The sequence below is a fragment of the Patiria miniata genome, unplaced genomic scaffold (assembly GCF_015706575.1).
Source record: "Patiria miniata isolate m_02_andy unplaced genomic scaffold, ASM1570657v1 HiC_scaffold_2, whole genome shotgun sequence".
Taxonomy (NCBI): domain Eukaryota; kingdom Metazoa; phylum Echinodermata; class Asteroidea; order Valvatida; family Asterinidae; genus Patiria; species Patiria miniata.
Window position 1 is genome coordinate 8,068,159 of NW_024037058.1, and position 15,205 is coordinate 8,083,363.

General features: G+C 38.7%; 2 protein-coding genes across 3 annotated transcripts; one reads left to right on the top strand and one right to left on the bottom strand.

The window, feature by feature from the left end:
• The first annotated feature begins 1,662 nt into the window (after positions 1-1,662).
• Positions 1,663-10,702, top strand: LOC119726275 (septin-2-like). Its single transcript, XM_038197909.1, has 13 exons — positions 1,663-1,846; positions 2,525-2,633; positions 3,017-3,103; positions 3,726-3,849; positions 4,448-4,582; positions 4,824-4,941; positions 5,548-5,649; positions 5,801-5,897; positions 6,053-6,101; positions 6,756-6,896; positions 7,350-7,398; positions 7,591-7,696; positions 8,146-10,702. Exons 1-12 carry the CDS (start codon positions 1,817-1,819, stop codon positions 7,669-7,671), a joined length of 1,122 nt encoding a protein of 373 aa, XP_038053837.1. The 5' UTR covers positions 1,663-1,816; the 3' UTR covers positions 7,672-7,696; positions 8,146-10,702.
• Positions 10,703-12,631: 1,929 nt separating this feature from the next.
• Positions 12,632-14,850, bottom strand: LOC119726276 (bolA-like protein 2). 2 transcript variants are annotated; one of them, XM_038197911.1, is made up of 4 exons: positions 14,687-14,850; positions 13,786-13,956; positions 13,382-13,476; positions 12,632-13,116 (listed from the first exon to the last, which is right to left on the bottom strand). In XM_038197911.1, exons 2-4 carry the CDS (start codon positions 13,849-13,851, stop codon positions 13,017-13,019), a joined length of 261 nt encoding a protein of 86 aa, XP_038053839.1. In that variant the 5' UTR covers positions 13,852-13,956; positions 14,687-14,850; the 3' UTR covers positions 12,632-13,016. The 2 variants fall into 2 exon arrangements, with proteins under 2 accessions (XP_038053839.1, XP_038053840.1); XM_038197912.1 differs by lacking the exon at positions 14,687-14,850 and adding an exon at positions 14,253-14,383.
• Positions 14,851-15,205: the final 355 nt, after the last annotated feature.

Consider the following 15,205-nt stretch of genomic DNA (forward strand, 5'->3'; position numbering starts at 1 on the left):
AGTCCACCTCCGTTCGCATACCCCGAGCATGTCTATTTTCACAGGAATCGTGCAACACCTGATTCAATACAACAAGTGTTTTTGAGCGTATCGTCTGGAAACGAGTGTATTGTTTTTGTAGACAGGTTTTTTCCCCACGCGCGGTGACAAAAATAATTCTTTACGTCCGGTGGCGACCACTATTTTTGTAGCGCGCCCTCTTTTGAAAGAAAATTGGCTTCACTTCGGCTTGTATTTTTCGCGCACTACATTGTTTTGGTTTTATTATTTGTATTGGCAAACGATTCCTATCGATATTCATGAGAAATCTTTGATACATCACGACCAATCACGACGAATTATCAATTTAATACAATTGATGTTTGTCTTGTGCCTGAAACGAGTGTTATTCCATGCACGTTGACTTTCATTTGGACTCTATTTTTAACATACTATTATTGCATGTTCGGTCATATTATTTTTTATTGTTTGACGGTTTCTCATGAACTAAAATCTCTTAATGCTACATATCATAACTGAACGAAATTACAATTTAATACATCAGTCAGGCATTTCTTGAGTTATATTTCCCAAAACATAGAGTATGTTCAACCGTGTTGATATGCGTGGTGGTGACCACTAATAATGTGGCGCGCCCTCTATTGAAAGAAAATTAATGTAGACCATGAGGCACGTTTGTCCCGTGCAAGACGACGTTGCAAAATTCTGAAACAAAATAATGTGAGAGCAAATGTCGTGTTAACTTACCACCACAGACAACTAAACTTGTAAATGTCTGTGTTGCGATCCCACAACTTTTCCCTGATCGTGACAACTCTTTTAAAAAGAATCTCACAATTAAAACTAAAGCCCTTGCAAACGTAGCCGTCAATAAAGAAGTGTAACTTGTCATCGACTTATTTTGTTTTTTTCGTTGTCACGGATTAGATTTACCGTTTCCTCTGATTAATTTCTGTTGACCTCTCCTAAATTTAGTTATAAGCGCATTCAACAAAATATTAATTTCGGTGATAAAGCAATACGCAGGCCCACTTGAATTAAAATGATCACCGTAACACCAGAAGATGGTTTGGTTATGATGTCAAAATGTAAAACTCCAGAATGTTGTCATATCCTGTGGAATATCACACGAAGTTCAGCATGTAGTCAACCCAACCCTTAACTTCAGCTTGGTTTTGGTCATAGATATTTTAAAGGCAAAAGTGTTTTCCCCAAAAAGTAAGCGAGGGGACTTCCCTAAAATTCCTAAAACTTCCCTTTTTGAGGGGGGGGGGGTTATACCGATATATCTCAAAATCTTCGTTACTTTCATTCAATTCATTGCTATAGCCAACATTTCTATATATGGAAAGCTATTAAATTATTTCTTTATCGTTTACAATAATATATTTCTTCAGCCCCCCCCCCCCCCCAGCCACGCTTATTTGCTTTGAGGGGTGTAACCTTTTTTGATTGACAGGTACTCGTCAGTCTGAAAGAACTCATGGAATGTCACTTGACACAAGTACTTAGTCTGGTACATAGGGAGTAAACACAATGGAGATCTGCGCGTAAAATAAATAAGACGTCTGGGAATACGGCTGGATTTGTGGTTTTTGTTTCAACCTCGTTTCAGCAGGATCGTGTAGAAAACTACGGTCGAGTTAGATCCAACTGGGAACAAGGTGACATTTCAATGGGCGAAATATATCTGTGGATGTAGTTAACGCTGTCGGTCGTCGAGGGATTGTCTATAAAATTGCTGCTTTTGTCTGTTCGAGACAACCTTTTGAAGAATTGTTTGTCTAATTCTTTCACAGTGAGCCTTAGTTATTTAATGATGTCTGGGAAAGATTCAAGAGCGCAGGTTAGTGGAAGATATTTTGGTGATTAAAGTCGTTTCTTTTCAATGTCAAAAGAGAAAAACACACTTTTTGTATAGCCTGCTAATACTAGTGCTATGATGGGGATGCCAATGTCGGTTATTACTAGTTTGTATTTACCCTTTGTATTTAATGGATTAAAAAGAATTCTTAACATGCTTAATGACGTTTTATAGTTATGATGTGTGTCTTTCTATCAATTTCCATCATGTTCATCCTTTCAGAATTATAATTTAGAGTTTAATACTATAGGCCTAGGCCTAATACTTTAATAATAGGTCTCTTAATATCATGTTTACATGGTCCTGATGGTTTAGTTTTAAACTGCTATTTTTTGGCAGTGTATATTTGGCTGAAGCCGGCTTTAATGATATTAAGCTGGCACAGCACTGAAAAGGGACAAATCTTAGTCAGGCATTGTCTGGTTCCGCGCCAACATTGTTGTTGTGACTTCTTATTCTCAAGATGGGCATGATGGGAATCAGACCATTATATAATTTCGGACTTGATGTCCCGTTTAAAAAAATCCTCAAGAGCCTGGAATCAGAAAAAGAAAATATAAACTCTGCAATTAAATGTAGGAGTCAATTTAAAATAACATGAATAGTAAAAGAAGACTGACAGCTTAATACCCACTTTCTATTTTTTTTTTTTTCTTACAGCAGTTTTCCAACCCAGAGACACCGGGCTATGTTGGCTTTGCCAACCTGCCCAATCAGGTCCATCGGAAATCCGTCAAGAAAGGATTTGAGTTCACGCTTATGGTTGTTGGTGAGTTGTCAGTGCATTGATTGGGAGCATCAATTGGCAATCTTTAGTTTAATTAAACAAAAGCAGCATGCCATTCATAACAAAATTAACAACAAACGGCAACACAAGCAAAAACAATTAGAAGAAAGAGAGACTTTTACATGTTTTAGGTACTTACACAAATAATTTCATTGAGTTTGACATTATTTATGTTATGTGAAAGCATCATTATATAGTGTGACAATTACTGCAGATTCTACTCTTTGACTAGTGAATTGATTTTCCTTGATTTGAACTTAAGGAATCAAAACAGGACACAATTAATATAAGGCTAAAAATTGTGCCAAAAGGAACTGTTATCTGTGTATATTTTTAATAATCTGTGTAATAAATTTCTGTTTCAGGTGAGTCTGGTCTCGGGAAATCCACACTGATCAACAGCCTGTTCCTCACAGATCTCTACCCAGAGAGGCATATACCAAGTGCATCAGGTACCAGACCAATCCGTTTTGTCATTTTATTTTTGTTTTTACAAAATTTGACTCCTTGCTATATAACCTTTTGAAGAAAAAATAAATTGATTTCTCCTAGTCCAGAGAACCAAACTTGTCATAAGCTTCTTGCTGGGGCCAGCAAAACTGACTGAGTCACTGACAGACTGACTGTCAATTATGTCCTAAACTGTCTCTGGATGCAGCTTAAAGGCATATGGGATCATTTGCGTTTCATGCATTTTGTTCATTTCTAATAATAACACCTCTCAAAATCCAAAGACGAATGTTCCAAACCTAGCCTGTTGAAGTTTCAGCTCCGTGGATACTACACTTTTTTGTTATTTCAAGAAAACCTTTTGATCACGAAACATCATAGCACTCTTTATTTCCAAAACTCAGTCAATTGACTGACCATTGGAAATCACCTATGAACATTTCTGGATTTCTTCTAAACGACAGCAAGCCAGACAGAATAATTTCACGAGGTGTTTAGTACCAGAACAATCTTTAATCCAAGGAAGGTTTTTGATAATCGGTTACTTTTGGGATAAATGCAAATGATCCCACATGCCTTTAAAATAGGAAAGCATATCCTTGTTTATTTTTGTGCTTGATGCAGAGAAAATTGATAAAACAGTGAGCATCGATGCGTCGACCGTTGAGATTGAGGAGCGAGGCGTGAAGCTGAGGCTGACTGTCGTGGATACTCCAGGCTACGGAGATGCCATCAATAATAACGACTGGTGAGTGTTTGTTTCATCCCAGAATGGGCTCCGTGCGCAAACAAGAGAGGGCGCTTTTTGACCGCTTTTGAGAGCCCAAGGATGGGACACACCGCGTGCATGTCCTGGTTGGCCGCCTATAGCACAAAGTTGGCACGGCTTATTTTATTCCGAATGTGCACAAAACCATAGCATCTTCGCGTGAGCGTCAGGCGTCGGCGGCAAGGCGTTCAAATGTCTCTCCTAGTAGTTTGCCAAAACTCTCCCTTTCTTACCATTGAGGGGGTACTTGTGCACGGAGCCCATAGGCTAATCTATAGACCTTTATCGTGCTTCCACCATTTTATTCATGTTCCCTGTATCCAATAACGTACTGAATGATAATGTTTTTGTGCAAAAAGGTACCAGACTATTTTTCCTTCCAGCCTCGCTTTGGTTACATTGATCTGAATGGAAAAAATCAAATGGCTGCAACATGATAATGGTCTATTGGATGCCATTAGTATTTCTGTGGTACTGTGGACAAATTTTAGTTTCGGAGACTAGATAATAGACCTACAACTTGTGCTTCGTAGCTTCGTAGAAAAAATCTTGATGGATTTCAAATTTTTTATTTCAGTTTTGATCCGATTCTTCACTACATTGATGATCAATACGAGCGTTACCTGAATGACGAGAGTGGCTTGAATCGTCGTAACATCATCGATAACAGAGTCCACTGCTGCTTCTATTTCATCTCCCCGACTGGACACGGGTAAGATTTCGAAATATTCCTTCTAAAATGGTTTATATTGCGAGCTTAAAGACTTTCGTGTGAAGGAGTTTCGCATTAGCATTGAGTATCTCTGCAATTGTGAAGAGGAATGCGAATTTCATAACATCAACTGTTGAAGTTTCATTGTGATGTTTGCCATACTCCAATGGATTTGGTTCATTCAGAAATTCCTTTGATGTGTGAATCGCCGTCCTTTTTTATTTTTTTTTAAATTTCCTAGGCTGAAACCCCTGGATGCTCAGTTCATGAAGGCGCTACACAGCAAAGTCAACATCGTTCCAGTCATTGCTAAGGCCGATACACTCACTAGGAAGGAGATTATGGCTCTAAAATCCAAGGTAGAGTTTCAGGACCAACAGTTTATTTTTAAAAAAATAGGCAAAATTTTGTAGGTTTTTGGTCAACAAAGAGGACATATCCTATGATTTTCTTATGTCGTATAATACTCTCATTGTGTATGATATTTTCATGTTGTATTGTGTACCTGTTACCATATCTGTCGGGGAGTTTGGCCTAGTAGTTGAGGTTTGTGACTTATGATCAGAGGTCAGGGGTTAGAATCCAGCTGCTAGCCATATGCTGTGCTCTTGGGCAAGCCACTTCACCCCACTTGCCTCTCTCCACCCAGTATAAATGGGTACCGGCATTAGCTGGGGAGTAACCTGTGATGGACTGGCATCCCATCCAAGAGGAGTATTCTCAGTCGTTTCATGCCAAGGAAACCGGAGATAAATGCTGGCCTGATGGGCTATATTGGCTTGTGACAAACTTAACAGTTGTTTTGCTATATCAGATTTTAACCAGCCAACCGACCCCGGCAAGTTCGGTGGTCGAAAGCTCATGAATATTTTTGGCATGCAGACAGACAGCACTTTGTGTTCAAAAAATTGAATGGTGAGAATGAATGTTTCAATGACTAATTATTCTTCAAAAATCTCTTTTAGATCATGAGTGAGATTGAGGACAATCACATCAGGATCTATCAGATGCCGGACTCCGACTCGGATGAGGATGAAGACTTCAAAGAGCAGAACAAGCAACTCAAGGTCAGAACAAAATTGTTGTCGAATATTTCAACCCTAACTTTCCCAGAAAAATTGGACGGTTCCTTCAGAAGAACACAAATCACAACTTTGTATCAATCTTTGTTTTTTTCTTCGAAATCTAACAGATTTTTCTTAAATTTAAATTGTTTAGGCTGGAGTGCCTTTTGCTGTTTGCGGCTCCAGTCAGATGATCGAGGTCAAAGGTCGCAAAGTGCGAGGGAGGCTCTACCCATGGGGTGTAGTAGAAGGTTCGTAATCCAAATAAATTCCGAAATCAAATTTGGAAAATTGTTAATGAAGACTTTTAATTGGGTTTTGGACTTGAATATTGTTGCATTTCAGATTGCTTGCAAAATTTTTCACAATAATTGAAAATTACTTTTGTTGATGTTTTTATTTCCAGTTGAGAATCCGGACCACTGTGATTTCATCAAGCTCCGTAGTATGCTCATGTAAGTTGTCTTAGTAAATAAAAATAGAGTTTTCTTGAAAAAAACAACCTCACTATTTGGTACCATGACTGTTTTATTATCATCTACTCATCTTGTTTCCCTCCATGTATCTGTAAACTATCGGTAATAAGAAAGAAAAGAATACGAGAAAAAGAGCGCCCCCTAGCGTCATATGAGGACCAGTTGCGAAGTAGAAACAGGGTTCCCAACGACTCTGGAAATCTGGGAAAAACCTTGAAAATGAGTTCCCGTTTGCCCGTCAGGGGTAAAAAAAACCCAAATCAGGGAAAAATCAACTGCCAGGTTTGGAGTATGTGCGTCTTGTGCCATGTGTCCACGTTGTGTCCATTGACTGGCTACGATGGATTTTTAGTATTTATGCAGTGTGAATATATCCAGTCAGTAGTAGATACTTTGCTGCAACCACCTCTTGACTTCCCAACAACCTCATTGAAGTGAAAATATTTCTCATGGAATTTCTGAAGTTTTTCAGGGAAATGTCAGGGGAAATGTCTTAGCAAATTTACGTGTTTAGCAGAAATCAACTGCAAATCAATAAAATCACATTAATATTTTTAGTGGCAAGTGTTTTTGCTAAGCATATTTTTTTGGTGCTAAGCATGTTTTTTCCTGATTTACTCATTTTGTCGGCAGCACCCACATGCAAGACCTGCAAGAAGTCACCCACGAGGTGCACTACGAGAACTTCCGCTCGGAGAAGCTGGCCCGAAGCGGGGGCGGGGAAAAGGAAGTGCGCGGTGGGAGGCCATCCCAGCGCGCTCCCCCACCACCAAGGTATGGGCACAGCCTCATCATGAATTTGTTCAAATTTTCAAAAGAACTAACATTCAACACATCCACTGATGGGAGTTGTGAATAGACGTTTCAGGCAGATAGCTGTGAGCATCTTCAAGATTGAGCTCACAAACATTAGCAGTAGAATGGTGATTCTATACATTTGAGGTCCACATTTTTTCCCATCCCTGTTACAGTTATGATTCTATAATTCTGATGTACTTCTTCATGCCTTCTTAGAGATGCCTGTCTTAGAGAGTCATTATGTAAAGCAAACTACCAATCTAACAAATAAATATAGGTTGTCCTCATTTTTAACCACACTTGAATAGAATGGCAAATTACAATTAAGACCCTAAATTTATAGAATGACTGAGATGTATTTTTGAGAATGTTTGCTATTGAAGTCTCCAGATGTTTTTGAAGATATTGTTGTTTTTTGTTTACTTTCAGAGATGATACTTCTGAAAAGGACCAAATGCTCCAAGAGAAAGAGAACGAGGTAATTAAATAATTATTCTGTATGCCATTTTTCAAACAAAAATCATTTAAAAGATTCGGTACCCTACACTGAAGCCAAGCCTGAGCGAAACCTGGGTTTTGAAAATGGCCCGTGTCACATTTCTTAATGTGACCTGATTGCAAAGTACTGTTTTTTTCTAATTGATGTCATTGGTTATTTCTTTCTTTGCAGTTGAAACGGATGCATGAGATGTTGGCTAAGATGCAGGCCCAGATGCAGGCCCAGCAAGGAGCGGCCAATGCTGATGTCTGAGATGGATGGACCAAATCACAGACAGGTTTGTGTCGGAAAGACAAAGGGGTTGTTATTTGTAATCAGGTCATCATAAGTTGTCACAAGTCATCGTAAGTTGTCCCAATTCATTACAGGTCATAATAAGTTGTCACAAGTCATCACAAGTCATCATAAGCTGTTACAAGTTGTCTTAAGTTGTCACAAGTCATCATAAATTGTCACAAGTAGTTATTAATTGTCATCACAAGTCAGTCTCAAGTTATCGTAATTTTTCATAAGTCGTCACAGGTCAGGCACAAGTCTTAGCGAGTCAGTCACAAGTCAGTCACAAGTCATTACAAGTCATCACAAGACCATCACAAGTCAGTCAGCAGTGTCAAAGAAGGGGCGTTTAACAGGGGGATTACACCCATTTTGGGAGGCGGAGTTACTGGGGGGGGGAAACAGTAAATAATCAATCTTTCAACTCACTGTATTTGTTGGTTTTTGCAGTTTCAACGGACCCTCGAATGTGGATTTCTACAGCTCAATATGCAAGTAAAAAACAAAGTGAAGAGCAGTCGGCAAGTGTTCATCGTAGATCATTCATCTTCCGAAGTAAATCCAGGAACAAAAATTGTACAACAGGTCCTTTGTAGTATTCAGGGGCCAAATTCATAGTGCCGCTGAATGATAAGGAGAACAATTCTGCTCTTTATAGCAGAAAAAGTGTGTTAATCTTCGTTCTTTTTCTCGGTGTCAATATAACCCTCATGTGTATAGAGATTTCTACCATTGCCTCCCCGTTTTATGCAAATTCTTTTGAAGTTAGCACTTTTTTCTGTGCTTACTGCTTACACCATCCTTGAAATGGATGGCGGCTCGGTTAGCAGAACATTTTTCGCTTATCTCCATGAGACTGGTCCAGATCTGTAGAATATCTCCGAATACAGACGGGTCATTCTACAAATATAGGGTCTACTTTTTCCTGTCCCTGTTACATCTGACATCTATGATTTTATAATTCTGATGCACTCCTTAATGCAGTCATCCTCCATGAGTGATTACGAATAGCAAAATACCTACCCAACAAATGAACAATCTTTTAAAGTTCTTAATGATATTTGAATGGTAAAGCACAAAGTACCAAGGTAACAGGGACAGGAAAAATGTCAGACTTTGGACCCTAAATTTATAGAATGACATGTACGTGTAACTTTTTGACAAACTTTATGTGCCTCTCAATGTGTAGGAATGCGTTGTCGTAGAAACTTGTTGTCATAGTATCTAAAAAAATTATGTAGCTGTCTGTGTATTACAGTACTGTGACTGTAAGCTTTTGTTTTAGAAAAAAAAAAAAATTTAATCACGGTTTTTGTATTCCGTAATATTTTATACTTTTCTGTTATTAACATCCTGAAATGTAACCATGGTTTTTTTTCCCTGCGCAATAATCACTCCCAGATTTGAATTTAATAGTCTACCCAGTCATTAAATTACTTTGGCTGTTAATTCAATATTATAAGTGGCGTGTGCTAATTTTCAAGTACCCAAATTGTTAAAATAAAATTTTTGGTGTGATGTATTTCATCTTATCTTGTACATTGCAATAGCCGCTTGCAGATTTGGTGATTAAGTATGCCAAACAGCCTGCATATTGACCTCAAGATTCTGACCATTCAGCAGGCCCCTTCTATCAGGTCTTCGGTAACCCGTTGTTGAATTTCTGCTAGAAACGACGTCACAGTTTGTAAAGTCGACTCCGATTGGCTGGCGCGCGGAGTCGAAATTTTTTTGCATTGCACAGATAATTATATCCGTTGAACAACGAACAATATCCGGACAATTTAAAATGCACTGCACAAAAAAAGAGGCTTTAATTTTATTGGTTTCACGATTATAACATTTTTTCCTGGATAGAATAGATAATGGAACTAATTATAATAATGGTCATATTTTAATCTTAATTGCTTAAACTTTGTATCATACTGTGTCTTTTGCCATTTATTTATTGGTGCTAGTATTTGTTTCAAAACGTCCCATGTCATTGTAGCGACAAAGCATATAGCAGGGTATTTATTTTGCATATAGACTCAAAACCTGACATTTTGAATCATGTTGGTTTGTGCATTTACATGAACTAAAATTCCTGATGGTTCCCAGCAGTTCATGAAACAAAATTGCCTGACTTTTCCGTGATATTTCCTGGGGAAATTTCCAAAAAATCCATGAGAAATATGTTCACTTTAGCGAGGTTGCTGAAAAGTCAAGAGCTGGTGTAGCAAAGCCAAATGTTATTATCTGGAGAGGTGTGTACGCTGCATAAACACTAAATAGCCTCCATAGCCAGTCAGTCAACAGACACAACTTGGACACATGGCACAAGATGCACATAACACCAAACTGGCAAAAAAACTTTCACTTCTGTGTCACTTTCAAATTCCCCGATTTTTCCCCTGACAGGAAAAATAACTAATTTCAAGGTTTTCCCTGATTTCCAGAGTGACGGGGACCCCAAGTCCCACACGAGCTGAAAATCATTTCCAAAAAGGTGTAAAAAAAAAACTCTACAGTTTTCTTACCTTTGGTACTGCACAAACGTATGCTGTATTCATTATCTTAATCTTCATTAATCTTCTGTAAAAATGTTTCAATCAAAATGATTTGAAAAGTGTCCGACTGCACAACTGCTCACAAACTTGGATCAGTGATTCTAAGCTCCAGAAAAGATCGTATTATGGAGATGAATGAATATTAGTCTGTTATGAGTCGGAAATGGAGGAAAAATGAAAACAAACAAAATATCTTTCACGCAAGGTCATGAACTAAACATGCATATCATGTATTTGGGAAAACATGCAGTTCAATCCGTGAGAAACAATTCCTTTATCTGATCGAGTCACATTTTTTTGTTGAAATTGCTACAATTCCTCATCTAATCTTGCATCAAATATTATTTCATTTGATATATGTAATGTAACTGTGCTATTGTCATGTAGAGATAACAACTTTCAATGTTAGCATCAGCATATACTAAATAAACCTAAAATGATTTTTAAAAAGTCAGAAATTGTTTTTGAGTGCTTCTTTATTTCCCTTTAAAGATGGTATACATCTATTGTACTTAAAAAAAACCCTGTAAATCTTTGTGCTGGTCACAAATGGGGCAAGCCTATGATCCTCTTTGTACTTGACTGACTGACCGTCACTTGCAGCTTTGCCTGGCTGTTTGGCGGGAGCCGGGCAGTGCTATTGTATAGGATTACCCATTGTGGGCCAATTGAACCTTATGACTAAAATTATACGTGTTGTCAGTTTCTCAGTTAATTTGTGCAGAGCCCGTCCACTATTACTTCGCATGGGACTTCATGCAGCTTTAGAATTCAATTACAAAAAAAGGACCATTGGCTTTCTGCACATTAGAATTTAGAGATGTCATGATGGTTGTCGCAAAATTTTTCAAGAATTTATGATTGTGGATGCCTTTAATTCTGGAACATGATGGAAACGATGGCCGGATGCAGCTTTGGCTGGGGGGGGGGGGTAGCTGTTCTGTTCAAGACTAATGGGGGGGGGGAGCAGTCCTGTGCTTCTTTTGCATGATGTTCCTATTTTTGGTGGGCCAAGAGGTGCCTTACTAATCCACCCCCCCCCCCCCCATCCCCCAATCTACCACTGGAAACAAACTGGCTGTACTGGATTCGAACCGGGGTCACCAGATTTTGAGGGTCACTCGCACTTCCGCATGGCAACCTCACAAATTGTTTTACTGCCAACAAAACATCACACACATCACTCTTGCCTGAAGCAAATTGTGTTGCACATGTTAAAGATTTACACTTTATTAACTCCAAATTGAAATCAAATGAGTCAGTGACATTAAGGCTGGGGGCCTGTGGTCGGCTCAACTTAGTAAAACCGACATCTTCATCACGACTTAAAAAAAACCCTTGGCTGACAATTATAGATATTCCCCACATAACAAAACTATTAAATTACGAACCTGTCGGTGTGACTTTATGGCTGATTTAATCACTGGACTAAACAACCTTGCATAATTCTAACAAGAATGGAGACAGGAAGTTTAACCACCTCATTAATTGTCTGAACGGGATAATTATTTCAAGGAAAATATTTGTTCCGAGGACAAGTGACCTTAAACGCCTTGAGGGCATTTTACAGTTGATCTCGTAGAGATGATTTTACTGAAATGCTGTTCATGCATGTTTGGCATGCCATGGTCGGGGTCTATTTTGCATTTTAAAATTCTTAATTTTATGTCTTTGATTGAGACACTCAAAAGGATGTGAATTGTGAAAGATCCAATTTGTGAAATATTGATAACAGTTTTCACTCCTTAGCTGATTCCTAAAACTGATTTTATTTTTAACTATCTTCCATCCACAGGTTTCTTCAGGCTAACAATAGGGCTGAATACAGTAATACAAGGAGGAAGAGGCAGAGGCTGATGCTACGGACCGATAGTAAAGAAGAAATTTGAGCCAATATTCCTTATGGAAGCTCTCATAATCATGTGCCAAAGTGGATCTCGACAAAAGTGTGGCATTTTAGAAACAATATAAATCCACACAACTTATAATGATTAAAACAACATTGTGGATGTTTCTCATCATCTCACAGTTTTCAAATATCTGATTAAAAACAATATGCTATTTGGATATTTGGTTGATGACCGAATATTCGAATATTTCGTATATTCAGCACAGCCCTAGCTTGCAAGCTACAGTGCGTAGGGCACTTTTTGAGGGCAAGATTACCATATGCGAAGTTCACTAATTTTCCTCTGTATTGACTAACAAGCCCCCAGATAGCAATTTCATGTCATCAAAGTCAATTTGAGCAGTGAGAAAATACAAGCATTTTCTTAGAAAACACTTAGAATTTTTCAGTCCAATCTCATAGGGTTTGTACACAAGGTGTTGAGTGAACTTCGTATATGGAAATCTTTCCCTTTTTGAGTATTAAAGCCTTTGTTTCTTTACCAAGAATAAATAATGATAAACGCATACAGTACAGCGAGTCATTGATCTACTGTACAGAGTTGCATCTTGGAGCATTTTTCAGAATGCCGAAAAATGGGACACAAATCGATACATGTTTTCCGCATTCTGCTCCCGCTAGATGCACTACTAATACTGACCGAAGGCAGTTGCACTGGAGAAATATCACGAGGATTTCCACAAACATTGTACAATCAGTTTAAATTGTCTCATAATTTCTGGGCAGCACTTGGACTGGAGGAGTTTTCCTGTTTTCTTTCGGTCTTGAGAACAATCCATTGGTAGTTCCAGACGGCACGCAGCCTGATTTGAAGGTCCCAAGTGTTTCTCTCTCAGTTGAGGTCAAAGGTCACAAGCCCGGGGTCATTTATTCTGTTGTTTCGTCCACTGCTCCGGCGTGAGTGTCTTCATGGAGAAGGCGTGGATAATCTTGAGTTCCTCCGACAAGCAGTCGTTGACCATCCTTTTTCATTGCAAAAAAAAGAAGAAGTGAATTCCGACGTTAAGTTAAAGGCACGAAAGAACAATTGATAGTTGCATAATGTATAGCGCTTTGATAATTTGTTAAAACATATAACTCCCTTTTTTTTTTTATAAATGAGAGAGCAGACAATAGGTTTAAAAACTAACAGAGTGATTTTGTTAGCTGTACTGGCTGAAAAGAGAAATTCAGCCTTCCGTGTCGGATGAGAATGTTTATTTAGGAAAGAAGTTCTAATTAGGCCTACCTGTGTCTCTGCAGAAGTGGTTTGCCGTTGAAGTTATCCGAGACTATAACTGCATTGAATTTAGCCCCACAACCACTAGATACATCCTCCATTTCCTGAAAGAATCCAACAAAATTTTGTCTTTTAAAGTTATATTTATGAAATCAAGTTAAATTTTAATCTGCATGTTTTTGTCCATTCATCGCTAAAAAGTAAAATAGCCAACTCTCCATACAACTGCACAAGTCAGATAAGATATTTACTGTACTATCCCCACCATTTTAATGCAATGCCCCCTCTCAATTTGGCCACCCCACCCGCTAACCCCGCCCATAACCCCGCCCCACAGACATGACAGAATGCCCGATTTTACTGTAATTAATAGACACACGCTAAATTGCAACTGCGACAGATTGCTTCCTTACAACGTGTGATGCCTGGAGATTCTCCTTCAACTTGTTTGCTAATCCTTCTGCCGAAATATTCGTCATTTTGGGTAGATATAAGAGCCGTCTTCCCAATGATGTGCACTGTCTGTGTTGATTTTCTGTTCAACTGAATTAGCGCCCTCTCTTGTTCAATCAGAGCCTCTCGATCTAAAACGAAAATAAATTTGTCGTGTAATTGGAATAGATAAAAAATTATGTGTTTAAAAATGCGAAGTAATTGTTTTTGGATGTAACCTTACAAGTTAACCACGCATTTTGTGAGAAGAAGAAGGGGGAAAGCCATTTAATTCTAGAACAAAGTAAAAAAAGGAATCACTAAGTTCAACGAACTTTAACATCAAGCATCACGATCGAGCAATATAAAGTGAAAGCTACAAACGTGAAGAGACGGCAAGGGCTTTCAGCTCAGCATAACTTTGCATTCTGAAAAGTGAAAGACTCACAGACCAAGGTAGCCGGTTAATTTGCTCCCTTCTTTGACGGGTGATTTGGGTCCACTCTGCCAATTAAGTTGCCCGGGACATCAATAACGCCCCGCAGCTGCCCCAGGTGAGAATTTCGGTGCTAGTAGCTTGAGTTTGTGACGATCATACACATTAGCCACATGTGGCTAGGGCGCAAGTCTTTGGATTCCTACGAGGCTCCGGGACGCTTGCTCAACTTACTGCATATTGTTTACTCCTAAAATTAAATCTTTTGGTTTTAAACACATTGCAATCAATTCTTTTCATATACAATTCATGTTATGATGGCTTGTGAATATAGATTATCGCCAGCGCTATCACTCTGAAATTAAAAGTTTGGAAACGATATAAGTGGTTTGACATGGCTGTGACGTGTACAATTTATAAATTATATTAGAAATGTATCCACTTACTATTATTCTCCGACATAAGATGACCAAGTTTGGACAATGTACAGAAAAAAAAACACCTTTACGAGCAAGCCGCCTTGGAAAAAAAAAGCACAGAAAGTTCCCCTAGAATCGTGGGATTTCAAGAAATTAACTTCCGTCCCTGGCACCACTCAAGTGGAAATGTGTCGGCCGGACGTGCCACGAAACTCGTTTGCATCAGCCAAATGGAAACATTCATCGATTTATTGGCATTTCTTAAAAACCCGAGTGGAATTTCATGAATTTGCTGTGTCTCCGATTGTGAAACTTCCAAAGCTGGAAGGATCGACTGTACCTGCGTTTGTTTGTTGCGTGCCTCGACGCACGTGCCACACTACAAGTTTTTACATGTTAATATCATCCATCAAAAAACCCCGCCCAAAGAAAGATGTTTTGACCAATCACAGCCATGAGTGTCCGACACGCGTTCACAACAGATGCGCATGACGCGCGCGACTGGAATGTGCAGTGTTGCATTGGAGAGGCGTATTATGTAATTAT